General features: G+C 47.3%; 1 protein-coding gene across 3 annotated transcripts in view; it reads right to left on the minus strand.

Moving 5' to 3' along the window:
* Positions 1–8,085: 8,085 nt before the first annotated feature.
* Tgm5 (transglutaminase 5) overlaps positions 8,086–15,344 on the minus strand; it is a 33,592-nt gene continuing 26,333 nt past the window's right edge. For all 3 annotated transcript variants that reach the window (XM_041679197.1, XM_041679196.1, XM_041679198.1), the window contains 6 exons: positions 14,643–14,746; positions 14,298–14,537; positions 10,847–11,212; positions 10,184–10,344; positions 8,372–8,505; positions 8,086–8,239 (listed from right to left, as the gene is read on the minus strand). In XM_041679197.1, the coding sequence (XP_041535131.1) occupies positions 8,086–8,239; positions 8,372–8,505; positions 10,184–10,344; positions 10,847–11,212; positions 14,298–14,537; positions 14,643–14,746 (1,159 nt within the window). The remainder of the gene's footprint in view (positions 8,240–8,371; positions 8,506–10,183; positions 10,345–10,846; positions 11,213–14,297; positions 14,538–14,642; positions 14,747–15,344) is intronic.

Below are 15,344 nucleotides of genomic sequence, written 5' to 3' on the forward strand. Positions count from 1 at the left end.
GTTTCTTGTCTGCTACTCCCTTCTTGCTGCTATCTCCCAGACCAGCTGCTGGGAGTGACCCCATTTCCCCCACGATCGCTCTTAGCCAGAAGGCCTAGGCAGGGTTCTTTCTGCCAGGCTGGAGTGAGAGTTTCTGGGGGAGACCCCAATTCTTCAATGACCTCAAGACCCCCTGGAGATGTCATCTGACTGATTCTAGACGCAGTCTCAAGCTGTGGGTCTGCATCCTCCCCTCTGAATATCTCTGGTCCTAAGAAAATTCTGAGCAGCCACTTACCACGTGAATGTCTGTAACCCATCTGTTTGGAAGAGATAAGGAAATAGTGTGTTGAAAAAGAAAATGCAAAAGCCAGGGACCTGGCTCGTTCAAGACGACCTGGTCGGGAACAGCCAACCAGAGAAGGTTTAGAATGGTTTGGGCCTCAGCTCTAGCCTTTCCACTTCCTCCTTGTTTAGTCATTAAGGATAACAGCACAGGAGAGGATGGCCTGTCTGCCTCCTTGGCTTTCTGGCCCTTCTCCTGGGCTTCCCAGTGTGTGTTCAGGGGCACACTTAGGGGCACCTGGTGTGTGAGATGCCTGTGCCCGTGGAAGGACACAGAACAGACTGCATAAGCTCTGGTTCCTGTGGACTGGGAAGCCGGGGTGGGACAGGAAGATGCTTCTGCTGTTCACACTTTTAAAACGTTTAACTGTTATCTGCTTGAAGAATATTATGATGCAAAATAAATAAATAAAATAAAAAAGGAAGAAGAAACGGCTGCCGCCCACCCCCAAGAAATACGTTCCCCTAAGAATTGAAGAAGTTAATTTATCATTATTTAATTTTTATCTAGAAAACACAAATCTAAAGATGATGATAAAAATTGGCTAGGATCTGGCTAGCTCCAGCATTATTAAAGCCAATGCAGTAATTTCCATACCTGTAGTCAGTAAGCAGTTGTAAACATAATTAAAGCCCTAACTTACAGTTCTTAACAACAATGAAAGATGAAATATTCAGAAATAAACCTGAAGAATCTGTAAAGACTGTGAGAGAAACTATTGAAGAATGAAAAGAAGATTTGAACAGATAAAAGTGTAGGTCACACTCTAGGATAGGAGGCCTCAGGACTTCCTAGACTGAGCTTAAGGATAATGCAGCCCCAGCAAGAACATCAAAACAATTTTCCTTTGAAACTAGGTAAACTGACTCCAAGTTTTAAAAGGAAACTTGTAAAGTAGTAATGACCTATGATCAGGGTTCCCAGCTATTAAAACGTGATAATCCTTATAACTTAGAAATGTACTCATTAAATGTACTAAATGTTGTACTTTGAATTGATGAAGGAAAAAAGATTCATTAGCACTAATGTCCCCATGGTTTGGGGACATTAGTTTGCCATAAACTTGACTTCCTGTTAGACCACATAAATGAATTACAGATGGATCCAAACTATAACTGTAGGGGCTGGAGTGGTGGCTCCGTGGTTTAGAGCACTGAATGCTCTCCCAGAGGACTCAAGTTCAATTCCCAACACACATATGGTGGCCTACAATTGCCTATAATTCTAGTCCCAGGAGATTCTATGCCCTTGACTGGCCTCTGCAGGCACCAGGCATACACACAGCACACAGACATACATACATTCAGGCAAAATACCCATACACATAAAATAACAATTAAAAACATATTCTTTTAAAATTATTGTGTGTGTATGTGGGTATTCCTGAGTGTATGTAGGTATACCACATGTATGCAAGAACCTGAAAAGGTTAGAAGAGGATCTTGGATGCCCTGGAACTGGGTTATAAGTTATAAGCCACCAAGTGGGTACTGGGAACTGAACCTGGGTCTTCTGTAAGAGCGACAAGTGCATTTAACCTCTAGCCATTTCTCTGGTTCCATTAAAGTTAATTCCTTTGATTTAGCTGCTCCAATTGAACAAAATGAGTTTATACAATTATAGTCAATGCATTGATACTTTAAAAAGCAAAAGATGAGCCGGGCGGTGGTGGCACACGCCTTTAATCCCAGCACTCGGGAGGCAGAGGCAGGCGGATCTCTGTGAGTTCGAGACCAGCCTGGTCTACAAGAGCTAGTTCCAGGATAGGCTCCAAAACCACAGAGAAACCCTGTCTCGAAAAACCAAAAAAAAAAAAAGCAAAAGATGGACAGTAACCTAAACATCCACAAGTAAGGTATAAATATACCTTAACATTTATTAATAATTAATGTTTGTTTATATTAATTAATGTAATTAATATTAATAATTAATAATCAATGATGTATGAATTCAGAGGAACACAAGTGTGAAGGAAGGCAATTGCTGTCTATAAACAGATATGGAGCAATTTTCAAGCATTATTATTAATTTAAAAAAACGAGTCATGGAACAATGAGCAGTTTGTGCTGCTTCTGTGTAAAGGCTGCCTGTGAGTTTGCTCGTATTTACCCAGAGCATTTCTGGAAAGCTCCGGCGTCTGCACAAGGAAATTCAGTGCCCAGCAGTAAGACTTTCTTCATCCTTTTGTACCCTGTACCATGAGTATGTATTTATAAATTAGTATTAAAAATAGTGAAAACTTGCAAGGGAAAGGAAGGTTTTATTAAAAAACCCTGTTTGCTGAGGAGTTCTACTTGGGTGGGCAATGGACAAAGTTGTGGGCTTGCTCGATTTTGGGAGGGTTTCTTCTCCATTTCAAACCATCAACCAAAGACACTCTCCTCTGTCATGGCGGAATTCCCATGAGACCTTTGCGATATCCAGTCTCTGGCAGTTTCCGTGTGGGCACTTTGGAGGAGTCTGGAACAAGACAGACACTGCTGTGGTTTGGTTTAGCCAAGGACAGATGTGGAGAGGAAGAAGACTGACTCCAAGTATCAGTCATCCGGCTCCCTGCAGCACCCACACCTCTGCAGAACTCCAGCTTCTCACTGGTGTGTCCCAAAGAAGGACTTGTGTATTCAACTATGGACAAAAAGTATTTTGACCACTCTTGTGCACCAGAAACTATTCTAGGCTCTGCTAATACAATAATAAATTAGACCAATGTTTCTCTGTCTCTGAGAAACCTGTATTCCAGCAGGGGGAGACAGATACTTCTGGGTGCCTAAAACGGCTTGGCAGGTCAATCTACCTTTGAGATAGGTGGTATAAAAGATGACCACTGTGCTCTTAGACCTTGGAGTGGGGGCCAGGCATGGTAGGAAAACTGAAAAGCTGGGAGGATAACTTGTCCCTGGCTAGCTGGGGTGTTATGGAAGATGGACCAATGCATGCAGAATTGCTAATGTAGGGAACAGGAGAAAGAACACCGAGTCTAGGGTGCAGCTGAAGATCTGAGGTTCTATTCTTAGAGCAGTGGGAGACTGTTGAACCATATTTAGGCAAGCATCACCAAGTCAGATTTGCATTTTAAAATACCAAGCACTATCTAAAATAAAAAGTTTAGAGGGCTGAGAGGGCAGGGAGTTATCCAACAAGAGACATCTGGTGGTGGTCCAGGTGAAAGATAACAATGGCTTTGTGAAGGGTATTAAAGAGAGGTGTGGACAGATTTGAGAAGAAAGGAAATTGACAAATCATGTTAATGGGACTAGAGAGGGTAAAGAATTCTTCCAACATGACACCCCGGCTCATGTTAGCTATACCAGCACATGCTCTACAAGGTGCTTCCACATAGATTATCTTCTATGATTTTAGCCTCCATCCTGTAAGCCAAGCATGGGACCAGTATCTCAATTTTGTTAGTATAGGGAGTGCACACTGTGAATGAATGAATGAATGAATGAATGAATTTGTGTAGCAGTCGATTAATACGTTGCTTCATCCCAGAATTTAAGAAGGCTAGTAATAAAGACAGAAGAACACGCATGCCAAGCTTTATTAGCCATGGACAAGGCTAAATCTGGCACAGCATAACCTACTGTCCGCAGGCTGTATAACCTACTGTCCGCAGGCTGCATAACCTACTGTCCGCAGGCTGTCCGCAGGCTGTCCGCAGGCTGTCCGCAGGCTGTCCGCAGGCTGCATAACCTACTGTCCGCAGGCTGTCCGCAGGCTGTCCGCAGGCTGTCCACAGGCTGTCCGCAGGCTGTCCGCAGGCTGCATAACCTACTGTCCGCAGGCTGTCCGCAGGCTGCATAACCTGCTGTCCGCAGGCTGTCCGCAGGCTGTCCGCAGGCTGTCCGCAGGCTGTCCGCAGGCTGTCCGCAGGCTGCATAACCTGCTGTCCGCAGGCTGTCCGCAGGCTGCATAACCTGCTGTCCGCAGGCTGTCCGCAGGCTGTCCGCAGGCTGCATAACCTACTGTCCGCAGGCTGTCCGCAGGCTGGGTGCTGAGGCTTCCTCAGCCGCTCGCAGCTTATGGTAAAACCTAGATTCGAACTGAGGTCAAATCCCAGACATTATCTTGCATCCAGTCTACTGCGGAGAAGACCCTCTCTATTCAGTCTGTCTTGAAAATTTTTCTTACTGATTTCTGCTTCTGGAATAAGCAGACTAGCTTGTTATAAATTCATTCTGTTGAGAACAATCAACAAAGCTAAATAAAAAGTTAAAAACACCTGACTGAAGGCATCATGCTAACAAGGATTGGGAGGGCCAAGATTTTGGAGGGACAGTGTGCACAGTGTGATCTTGACCCCAGCTGCTGCTTCATAGCACACTCCTTCATCTGCTGAGTCCTAGGTGGCAGACGAGACTGTAAGAATCCAAGAGCTTCTGGCAGCCTCACAAAATTGGAGTTCCCGGCTCTCCATGGATGAAGGGTCCCAGCAAATAACTCAGGCTTTTGACTAGGACCCCAAAAGGGGCTCCAGGAGAAAACATAGCAAATAGGAAATAGAAACCCATTTTGTTTTTATTATTTTTAGATTTATTTCATTTTAATTAATTAAATTGTTTTATAGGTGGGTGTTTGCCTGCAAGTACAATCTGAGCACCATGTGTGGTGCAGTGCCCATGGAGGTCAGAAGAGGGAGTCAGATCCCGTGGAACTGGAGGTACAGGCAGTCGTGAGCTGCCACGTGGGTCCTGGGAACTGAATCCAGATTGTCTGCAAGAGCAGCCAGTGCAGGCTCAGAACCAGGAGAAGGCAGAAGGCGGGGCGGCTGAGGGGTCCTGGCAGCAGTGAGCAGTGATACACACTCTCCCCTCTGCTGTTGAGAAGCATGGGCTGTGGCCGGGGTCCTCTCTTCTCTGCCTTATTGTTCTGCATTAAAGCCCTCGGAGAACAGTGACCTGTCCTGCGTAAGTCACAAGCCCACTCGGACTGTGAAAAAGCAGAGTGTCTCAGCTGAGGGGACACCAACTCAGAGCCACACACCCCAGCAGGAGCAATCCCTCACAGTCTCGTCCCACCTGAAACTCACTGGGCACTGAAAGAAGTTGTACTGAGTCCCTTTGGAGTCAGCAGTGAGGGGCGGGTGGGGAGGACTGCATTTGCTTTCTTCATTGCTTTATTCCCACTTGACACAGATACTCAATAAACGTGAAATGAACCAATGAAAAGACAGCCTTTGTGGTTGGGGAAGGCCTTGGCTCGAATGAACGACTGTGGTGAGGACCGTCAGCTACCACAGCTGACCAGGGTGGAGACCTCGTCCATAGTATGGACTCACGTGGAGTCTGCTCAGTGCTGCGAAACAGAATCTGCTCCGTGCCGTGATGCAACAGGCAGGAACTGGGCTCCAGGATGGGGAGAAACATGTCAACACTAGTGACCCCAGTTCCTACTGGCTTCCTGAGGAGCTCCGTCTTCATCACCTACTAAGAGCCTCATATTTGTCCTTCTGCTTGTGTCCTCCTGCTTTGACCTCCAACCACCCAAATGGTTTGCAGCTCTTGGCTGCTTCACTCAACTCCATCGCTTTCCAACCCTGAGTCCATTTTTTTTATAACCATCTCCTACTATTTTAGGTCCTAATAATTGTTACTTCCTCCAGGAAGCTTTCCTCAATCCACAGTTTGAACCAAACTGGTTCACCCTCTTTGTGCTCCAAAACATTCTGGCTACCTCAATAGCGGTCCTCGGCTTGCTTTCTCAAAAATCTCCTTGGTAGGCGAGAGGACTCAGCAGGCAAGTGCTCTTGCTGCTAAGCCTGCCGACCTGAGCTCTAGACCTTGAACAGAAGCAGAAAACCAGCTTCCTCAAATTGTCCTCTGACCATCACGTGCATGCTTGACAATCAGGTGCTCACACGCATTCTTGCACACAGACACACACACACACACACACAATGTAAAAATTAATTAGTTAATTAATTTAAAGTCTTTTAAAATCTCTCATGTAGTTTAGATTCTCCAAATGCTCAGCTTGAGCTCCTGGAGTGCTGGCCTGGCCCTTCGCATATACTCAGTGCCAGCCTGCCTGAGGGCCTCGGGCCTAGAAGAAACTCAGTAGCCATTTGTTGAGCGTGCTGATGAGTGTGGTGTTGACAAGACTCACGCACGAGTCCGAGGCTGGGCAGCTAAAACTTCCCAAGTTCTTCAGAGGTCACCCTCTCTGTCAGAGGCGCCTCTCCGCCGTGTTTTCCTTAAACGATTTCTTGTTGTTGCCCTGCAGTAATTATAGGCTAAGATAATTGTAGGTTCCTTCCAGCTGTGCCACCAGCTTCTCAGCTGACTCTCCCACAGCGCAATCAGCTTACTGGTAATTCCCACCACACCCCTTCTCTCCCTCTGATTAACGACATTGACCCTTTTGTTTACGTGTAATGGAAGTCGTTAACTTCTTTATTTAATGTCTGTGTATTTACTAGGACACCTGTCTTAGCCAGGTCGGCGGTGCCTGGAGGGCAGGAGCATCGTGCCCGTCTCTGGCAGCAGACTGGGAAAGGCGCTGCAGAGCTGTTTTGTGTTCAGTGGCGCAGACGGGGCAGGGTGTGCGTGAGCGTCAACATGAGCTGCAGCAGGTATGAAGCCCTGAGTTGTGTCAGTGCCCCCCAAATGCCCACCCCTTTGTACTAGCAGTTGGCTTTTCCTTCCTGACTGCCAGCCAACAGCAGGCCTCCAGGAGCACAAACGCACTGGTGGCATCGGATGGAGAGGCACGGACTGTGTGTATTGAAGAATGGCTTCAGGGTCACATGGGGGCATATCTAAGGGAGGGCCAGGGCAAGAGATAACCTGGGCCTTTTCTCTCTCCTTGTGACAAGAAATTGAGACAGAACCTGGTATCTTAATACACTTTGGGACTTTTGCTCTTCGACCTGGATTGTGACAGGCACCTACTTAGTGTCTGTCTTCCATGTTCCCACCAGAATGTAGGCTCCACATTGCCAGGGCCTCTGCTTTATTTGCTATCTCATCTCTTACACTCGGAGAGGTATTTGCACCGGACACTCAGTAAATCCTTCTTGAATGAGTGAATGGGCTCAGACACTGAGGCAGCAGGAGGCTCCTAGCCACTGAAGGGCAAGGGGAGCTCTGCAGAGAAAGTGATGATTACTCGCGGTGGAGCAGATGACCGCAAGGAACGAAGCTTGTTGATACTGTTTGGTCATCACACCGACAAAGCGACAGTGAGCTGCTAAAGCTTGTCTTCCCTTGACCTCTGTGCCAAATCGCACTTCTGTAGGATGCCATAGAGTGCTGGCTGGTTTCATGCTATTTCTGGCATGTCCATCACTGTCCGAGTCTGTGAAGCCTTGAGTTTAAAATCCATGCTACTACTGTAGCTCAGAGTTTGTTTTATTTTTCTTTAAAAAATTTACATTTAAACCGGGTGGTGGTGGTGCACACCTTTAAGCCCAGCACTTGGGAGGCAGAGGCAGGCAGATCTCTGTGAGTTCAAGGCCAGCCTGGTCTACAGAGTGAGTTCCAGGACAGGCTCCAAAGCTACAGAGAAACCCTGTCTCGAAAAAACAAAAAACAAAAACAAAAAAACAAAAAAATAAAGAAAAAAGAAAAAAATTACATTTATTTATCTTTACTGCATGTGTATGAATTTTTTTTCTGCATGCATTTTGGTTGGGTCCCTGCAGCTGGGGTCACAGATGCTCATGAGTCACCGTGTGAGGGCTGGGAAATCTAACCCGAGTTCTTTGCAAAAGCAGCCTATGCTCTCCTTGCTGAGCTGTCTCTCCAGCCCCACCTCAGGGTTTATACACCGGTGTCAACGTATACATTCTTGTAACCCTTGATGTCTTTAAACTTATTGCTCCTCAGATTAGCTTGGATCTGCCTTTGGCCACTCTTGAAAGGCACCGTCTTCAGAGTGATGCTGGCTTTGTGATGGGGTTTGAGGACTCCGATGCTGCAACAGAGAACAAAGAATGTCAGGAAACTCTTTCCTCCTGGCTTTTTGCACTCTGCTCTCCCCTGTCCTGAGTCCACCCTTGGGCAGCAGGATGCCATGGGAGGGAAGCCTGGGTGCTCCTGCACTTACAGAACCCTCTGCTGCTTCTTAAAGAGACCGCTTCCTTCCAAGGTCAGCACACAGTCCTCGACTGGCTCTGAGAGTGGGTTTGAAAAGACCACCTGGACGGTGAGTGGCTGATTCACAAGGGCTGCTCCTAGCACCTAAACAGAGACCCCGGCCGGAAAGAGGCAGTTAGTCGTCACCCGCCAGTTCACCAAATGTTAAGGAGCAGCGCTGTTTAGGCTTGTAGCTGTCAGAATGCGCCATCCCCAAATGCGCCACTCTGGCCTCGGGATTATTTTGAGTTGAAGCAATAAGAAGGAACAAAAAATGCTTTCTGGTTTCTATCCTAAAGGTATACATTTACAAAGGTGTCTCCCTTCTCCTTCCTTTTGCCCGGAAGGTCAAAGTTCATCACTGAGACATGGATCTCTGTGCTGGTTGGGTTTTTGTCAATTTGATAAAAACTAGAGTTTCTGAGGAGTTGCTTTTATCATATTGGCCTGTGAGCAAATCTGTGGTGGCGTTTTCTTGGTCGATGTGGGAGGGTTTAGCTCACGGTGAGAGGTACCATTCTTAGGCAGGTGCTCCTGGTTGTATAAGAAAGCAAGATGAGCAAGCTGTGGGTGGCAAGCCAGTAAGCAACACCCCTTCTTGGTTCCTGATTCTATGTGAGTTCCTTCCCTGAGTTCTCTCAATGACCAGTACACCCTTTCTTCCCCAGGTTGGTGTTGGCCAGTGTTTGAGTCCAGCAACAGAGAAGCACACTAGACGAGTCCCTCATCAGCCCAGAGATAGCACTGAGGAATCTCCATGACACGATTGCCCCCCATGCCCTTCTTCCCTTAGGTTCCCATACATTTGCCTTCTTGTATTCTGCTACCCCTAGAAACTCAAGGCCCCTCCCATCTCTTCTTGCTTCTCTCAAAATGTATTGCTCCTTCTCTAAGATACTGTTTACGTCTGCTGGAGACTTTGAAGTGCTGTCAATAGGGCCTCATAGCCTCTCATGGTGGAGATCCAGGAGATGGGTTAGACCCTGGAGACAGCCTTGCAGAAAAAGAACCCCCAATCTCTTTTCCTCTCAGAAAGGCCACAGAACGCCAGAGGCCCTGTCATCTACTTTTCTCTTTCAACACTTCAGGCAGAAGCCCAGTGGATTTTCTCAAGGACACACAGCCAGAAAATATCAAGTCAAATGGCCTTGAGGTGGACTTCACTGAGCCACTGGCATCTGGACTGCTGCCATGTTTGCCCCTGGAAGGTCAACACAGGAAGCAGCACAAGAAAGGCTCTCTGAGTCTATGGCCTGAACTCAAGGATCCACACTGTAGTAGTTTAACTGTAATTGGCCCCAATAAGATCATAGGGAGAGGCACTGTTAGGAGGTGTGGCTTTGCTGGAGTAGGTGTGGCCTTGTTGGAGGAAGTGAGTCACTGTGGAGACCAGCTTTGAGGCCTCATGTGTACTTGAGTCAGGCCCAATGAGACAGACCACTTCTTGTTGCCTGAGCAAGATGCAGAAATCTCGGCTACCGCTCCAGCACCGTGTCTGCCTGCACGCCGCCATGTCCCACCGTGATGATGATGGACTGAACCTCTAAACTGTAAGCCACTCAGTTAAATGTTGTCCTTTATAAGAGTTGCCGTGGTCATGGTTTCTCTCCACAGCAGTAGAAACCTAACTAAGACATACACAAAAGGCTTCTAATAGTACCAGGAAATGAAGACCCCTCAATAAGCTGCTCCCTTCTGGTGGTCCCAGAATGAGTTAAGAAGGGATGTCCTCCCAAACAGGCCTGCTGCCCCAGGACCATTTTAAGGGCCCTCTTTTGCCTACATTAATCATGATGCCCGGGAAGGTCAGGGTGATGATCTTGTTCACCAGGATTTTCTCAGGACTGCTTTTCTCTTCACCTAGGGCGCTGATGCGGATTAGCTTGTCCGTTGACAGATACTGGCTGTACTGGGAGTAGAGGATTTTGCAAGGGTAGGTCTTTTCTAGGGAGAAAAGACAAGAAGGAAGAGGTAAGCATGGCTGAGAAAGCCAGATGGGCCACAGTTGGATCTGATGGTTCTATGGAGAAGAGGGAGCCAGGGTTCACCCAGTTTTGCTGAAGCAGAAACTAACCTTTCAGATGGGAAACCTGCAGTTAAGAAAGGCAGTATAAACCGGGCGGTGGGAGTGCATACCTTTAATCCTAGCACTTGGGAGGCAGAAGCAAGTGGATCTCTGAGAGTTCAAGGACAGCCTAGTCTACAAATGGAATTCCAGAACCTCCAGAGCTACAAAGAGAAACCCTGTCTTGAAACCACTTCTCCCCCAAAGCCAATATAGGTTGCCAAGAACCATTCCTAGGTCCAAAGTCTAGATGACTCCAAAGCTCAGGGTTTCACCAACAGGTGGGCTGCTTTCCTCAGGGATCAGCAGGAGGAAGGAAGGAGGGAGAGAGAAGAAGGAAAAGAGGGAAGAGAAAGGGGGGCAGGAGAACTATGCATGTACCTTCTTCAGGGAACAGTGTAATGAATGCGACATCCTGCCAGAATGGGGCCAGGGGGCTGCCATCGTGCAACAGAGACTGGGCACTCAAATTGAGCTTGAGATCCTTGAACTGAGGTGACAGGTTGACAGCCAACAGGACAAAGTTTATGTCTTGGCCCATGTTGGGTGGGTCAAGCAGCTCAAACTTCAGAGAGACCTGGATGACATCGCTGGGTCGAAGGGAAGGTGTATCCAGGCTCCTAGGACTATTTTGCCTTCGTGATGTGGAGCTGAAGGAATTTGAGTCTCCTTGATGGGGTCCTGGAGACCTTCCAGCCTTTAGCTTCTGTAGAGCCTTTAGAAACACCTGTCTCTCTTGAAGGGAACCTAGAAGGGTAGATGGGATACAGTATCAGCATGGCCAGGCTGACCCAGGAGGTAAGCCTTAGCTGAACATTCTACCCTCAGCACCTCCACCAACAAGACTAAAGATGCAAAATCAGTGGAGCACAACCACCTGTAGCTCCAGCTCTAAGGGATCGAACGCTTTCTTCTGGCCTTTGAGAGTACCCACCCACACATGCACATACGTACACATAAATAAACATAAAACAAATCTTTATAAAATCAATAGTGAATTATCAGAACAGAAATTAAGAAAGCAATCTAATTTTTATTTAGCCTTTCAAGAAATAACAATACTTAGGAATAAATTTAATCAAATAGGTAAAAGATCTCTATAATGAAAATTATAAAATATTGATGAAAGAAATTGAAGATAGTAGAAAAAAGTGGGAGGGTTTCTCATGTTATGGGCTGGAAGAACAGTATTATTTAAAAAGTCCATACTAAGACCCCTTCAGAGACTGTGGAGTTCGACCAGATTCACTCAGAAGTCATGGGAATGACCATCAACAACACTAGGAGCATCCTAATGTCCTCTGATCGTGTGGCTCTTACATTTAATGACATGAAGAACATGCAAGAGGCCTTCAAAGGGACCAAGAAAGGCACTATCTGCCTTATCCCTTAATGGTCATCTTTCTGTCTAATGGGAAGAAGGAAATCCTTCGTGATGAAGGTAGTCCTTGGTGATGAAGGACCATGAGATCAAGCAGCCAGTGTTCAATGTAGACTTCATTAAGAGAATAGCAATGAAGCAGGAGGCAGCTGGAAGGCTCTCCTTCCTATATATCGACCTCCATAGTGTGGCATGCCATTGAGTTTGGAGGGTAGATACTTAGGTGGCATCTTAAGTCTCCAGAGGTGAAGACCCCAAATGGAGCTTATGGGTACTCTAACTATGCCTTCCCCCATACTGGTAGTCAATGGAATGTACCCCTGGCTATCCACCACTTCTACTTGAGTTATATCCAGTCTCTCCCATGATAGATGGAATCATGGATGTGTAAAACCCCTGTTACCACCCTAACCTTGGCGCATGGTACCTCCAATCTGAGGCTCCAACATCCCCTTTGCTCCTGTAGTTGAGGCCAATGTCACAGAAATAGCTGCTAGTGCCTATTACAACTGAGGCAACCCACATAATGGCTACATGAACATGAACAGCCTCCATCACCACCCTACTACCCCACAGAAGACAAGAATACCCAGTAGACCCTGTCCAACTCCCTGCCTCCTTCTCCCATGATCTTTCCTGGGTTTTCCAAGGGTCTGGACCTGGGACTCAGGGAGTCCAGGGAGAGCCATGTCCTCCCCAAGTTCTGATTATAAACAGTTACCTCTGATATGCTTGCTGATGGAAGGGCAGGCTCCAGGCTCCTGGCCTCTGAGAAACACCTCCTAGATGCCCAAGCTAGCCCAGCCCATGGTGCTGAGTTCCCTTCACAGAGTCCACTCCTTCCCCATCCCAGTCTCTCAGTCTGGTGGATTTGCACTGTACCTCGTGGGCTCATTAGACTAGTCACATGTCCAGGGCCCAGTCTGGCCATATTGCCATTCACCCCTGCTGTGTGTGCCCCTGGAAGGCCACTGGCCCAGCAGGCTATCAGTCAGGCTCTGGCCTCTCATACTTACCCAGATACCCTTGTCCTTCCTTGTTCCTTCCTTAGCCTCCAGCTTTGGGAGTTGTACCCTGAGATCCCAGGGGTTGGTAGTATCAGAGGAAAGGCCACTGTGGCTAGGAGTCCTGCTATTTTCTAGAAATTATTTCCCCGCTCCACTCTCTTTTATAAGGGCCTTCTCCTAGAGAGCAGCAGAATGCATGTTTGTCCTATCGGGCCCTATGGTCAATGGTGTGTGACTGTAACCTGCCACCTACCCCACCCCTGGATGCTTCATGCTCCTGGACGCCTGAAGATTCACCATTGTTTGTTCCTGTATGAATAGAATTCCCTACTCATTTGAAAAAATCCAGTTAATGTAAAATAAACCCTGTTTGTACCTTGATGTGTTTGCTGCAACTGTGAAATAGTAAAAATGAAGTAAGTGGTCAACAATGTCCGTATAACCCAGAATGATCTATGTAGTCAATGGAATTCCTATCAAAGCACTCCTTTAATCCCAGCACTCAGGAGGCAGAGGCAGGCAGATCTCTGTGAGTTCAAGGCCAGCCTGGTCCACAGAGTAAGTTCCAGTACAGGCCCAAAAGATACAGAAAAATGCTGTCTTGAAAAACAAAACAAAACAAAAAAAGACCAAACAAACAAAAAAACCAAAAGCAAAGTAAAAGGTATTACACTCCCTGGCTTCAAAATATATCAGTGAGTCACAGTGAAGACCCCGATTCTGGTCCTCAGGGATGTGAATCTTTGCTTGACTTCCCAGAAGTTCATCTGGCAGGTGGCTGTCCAGGACTTCCCACCTGGTAACATGGTCTCTCCTTTGGCCTTACTGACTTGGATGAGAAGCCCCTGACAGGACTATCACCTCGGCATCACCCTCTGGTCCTGCTGGTCCCATGTGTATGAGGGTGAATGCTGATCTTCAGAAGTGTGAATGCTGGCTGGTGATCTGGCCTGTCTCTTAAACACTCAACCAAACACAATTAACTAAACGTTAAGTTAAATGAATGAAATCTACCAATAGTTTACTAAGTTGACCACCATCTTCTGTAGAAAGCTGAGCTTTGAGAAGCTGGGAGAACTCGTGTTGGCGGATGTCTATACATGGCTGACTTGTTGGTCTAGAACATATTGTAGATACGAACATACTGGAGGGAAGTCTCTGGCTGAGCTTTGAGAAGCTGGGAGAACTCATGTTGTGTTGGCGGATATCTATATATGGCTGACTAGTAGATATGAACATTCTGGAGGGAGGTCTCTGGCCTGTGGGACATGAGGTGATGGTGGATAGAAGTAAGGCAGTGGGAACACCCTGACAGGATCCGTGCAACTGAATGACTAAGGAGGCAAACCTGGGTCTTGCCCTGTGTCATGGCCTCTGACTCCCCGGGTTACGGCAGGGGATGGTACCCTGAACTCAGGCTCTCAGGGAGGCTGCTCGACGGTACCTTCTTCATACTTGTAGCTCTCTGTGACATCATCACGCTCATCACTCTGGATGCTCTTAGTACTGATAAAGTTCCCAACAGTGGCCGTGTCCCGGTGAAGTTTCTGCTCCTTCCCTCCATAGACAAGCCAAGACATGCAGTCAGCATTCACCATAGAAAACGCAAACGGTGTGTCATAGTTTAGATCCACTTCCCCCTCTTTAATGGCTTTGACAGAAGCTGGGCCACAGCAGTAGAGACCTGAAGGAAAATGGGGAGGAAGGTTCTGGTAGATAGTATGTGGTGGACCAGACACTGGGGCAGGTCTGTGAGGGTGGGTCCTGACTCCTGTCTAGAGAGCCTCACCATTGCTGGTTTCCTGCGGTGTCGCATCCAGCACTTGCCAGCCTCCGTATCCAGGAGGCAGGTCCTTCCGTGCCATCCAGCACTCATCCCACACGTGGAAATTCCTAAGGAAGAGGCCAGGGGAGTTGGTGTTAAATACACCTAAGACAGGGCTATCTTGCTTGCTTCCTTTCTAGAGCGACAAGGATAAGCAGGTGAACTGGCTACAGAAAGACAGACTCGCAGGGCTTAAGTGTCTTTGGGGGAGGAAAGACAGATCTTCCTCTTGTGAGCCTTTGTCTGCAGAGCATCTCTCTGCTGACTGTGTGAACAGTGAAGGCTTCCAGTTTACTAAAGTTACAATTCCTCTAGGATCTCTCACAGGGTGCCTCGTGGCTCCTTTCCTCTGTCTCCGTCTCTCTCTCTCTCTCTCTCTCTCTCTCTCTCTCTCTCTCTCTGCCTCTGTCTCTCTGTCTGTCTCTCTCTATGTGTGTACCACAGAGGCAGCCTTAGTCTTTGCCACATCCACAAGTGATATGTCAGGCTTCTGTGGTCAACCCTTAGGCTATGAGAAGAAAGAGGAAAAGGGGGACCTCAACTCCCATCTAACAGCATTGGTGATGTGAGGATTCTAAACCCTTAGTTGTTTTCTATTCTGCTGTCTCTCAGCCCTGGGAAGCAGGAGGATGTGGGGGCATAGGCTGAGCACAGTCCTGCCCTATT

This window comes from Microtus oregoni, unplaced genomic scaffold, assembly GCF_018167655.1.
Source record: "Microtus oregoni isolate MIOR12 unplaced genomic scaffold, Mior012 000031F_ref0000149, whole genome shotgun sequence".
NCBI lineage: Eukaryota > Metazoa > Chordata > Mammalia > Rodentia > Cricetidae > Microtus > Microtus oregoni.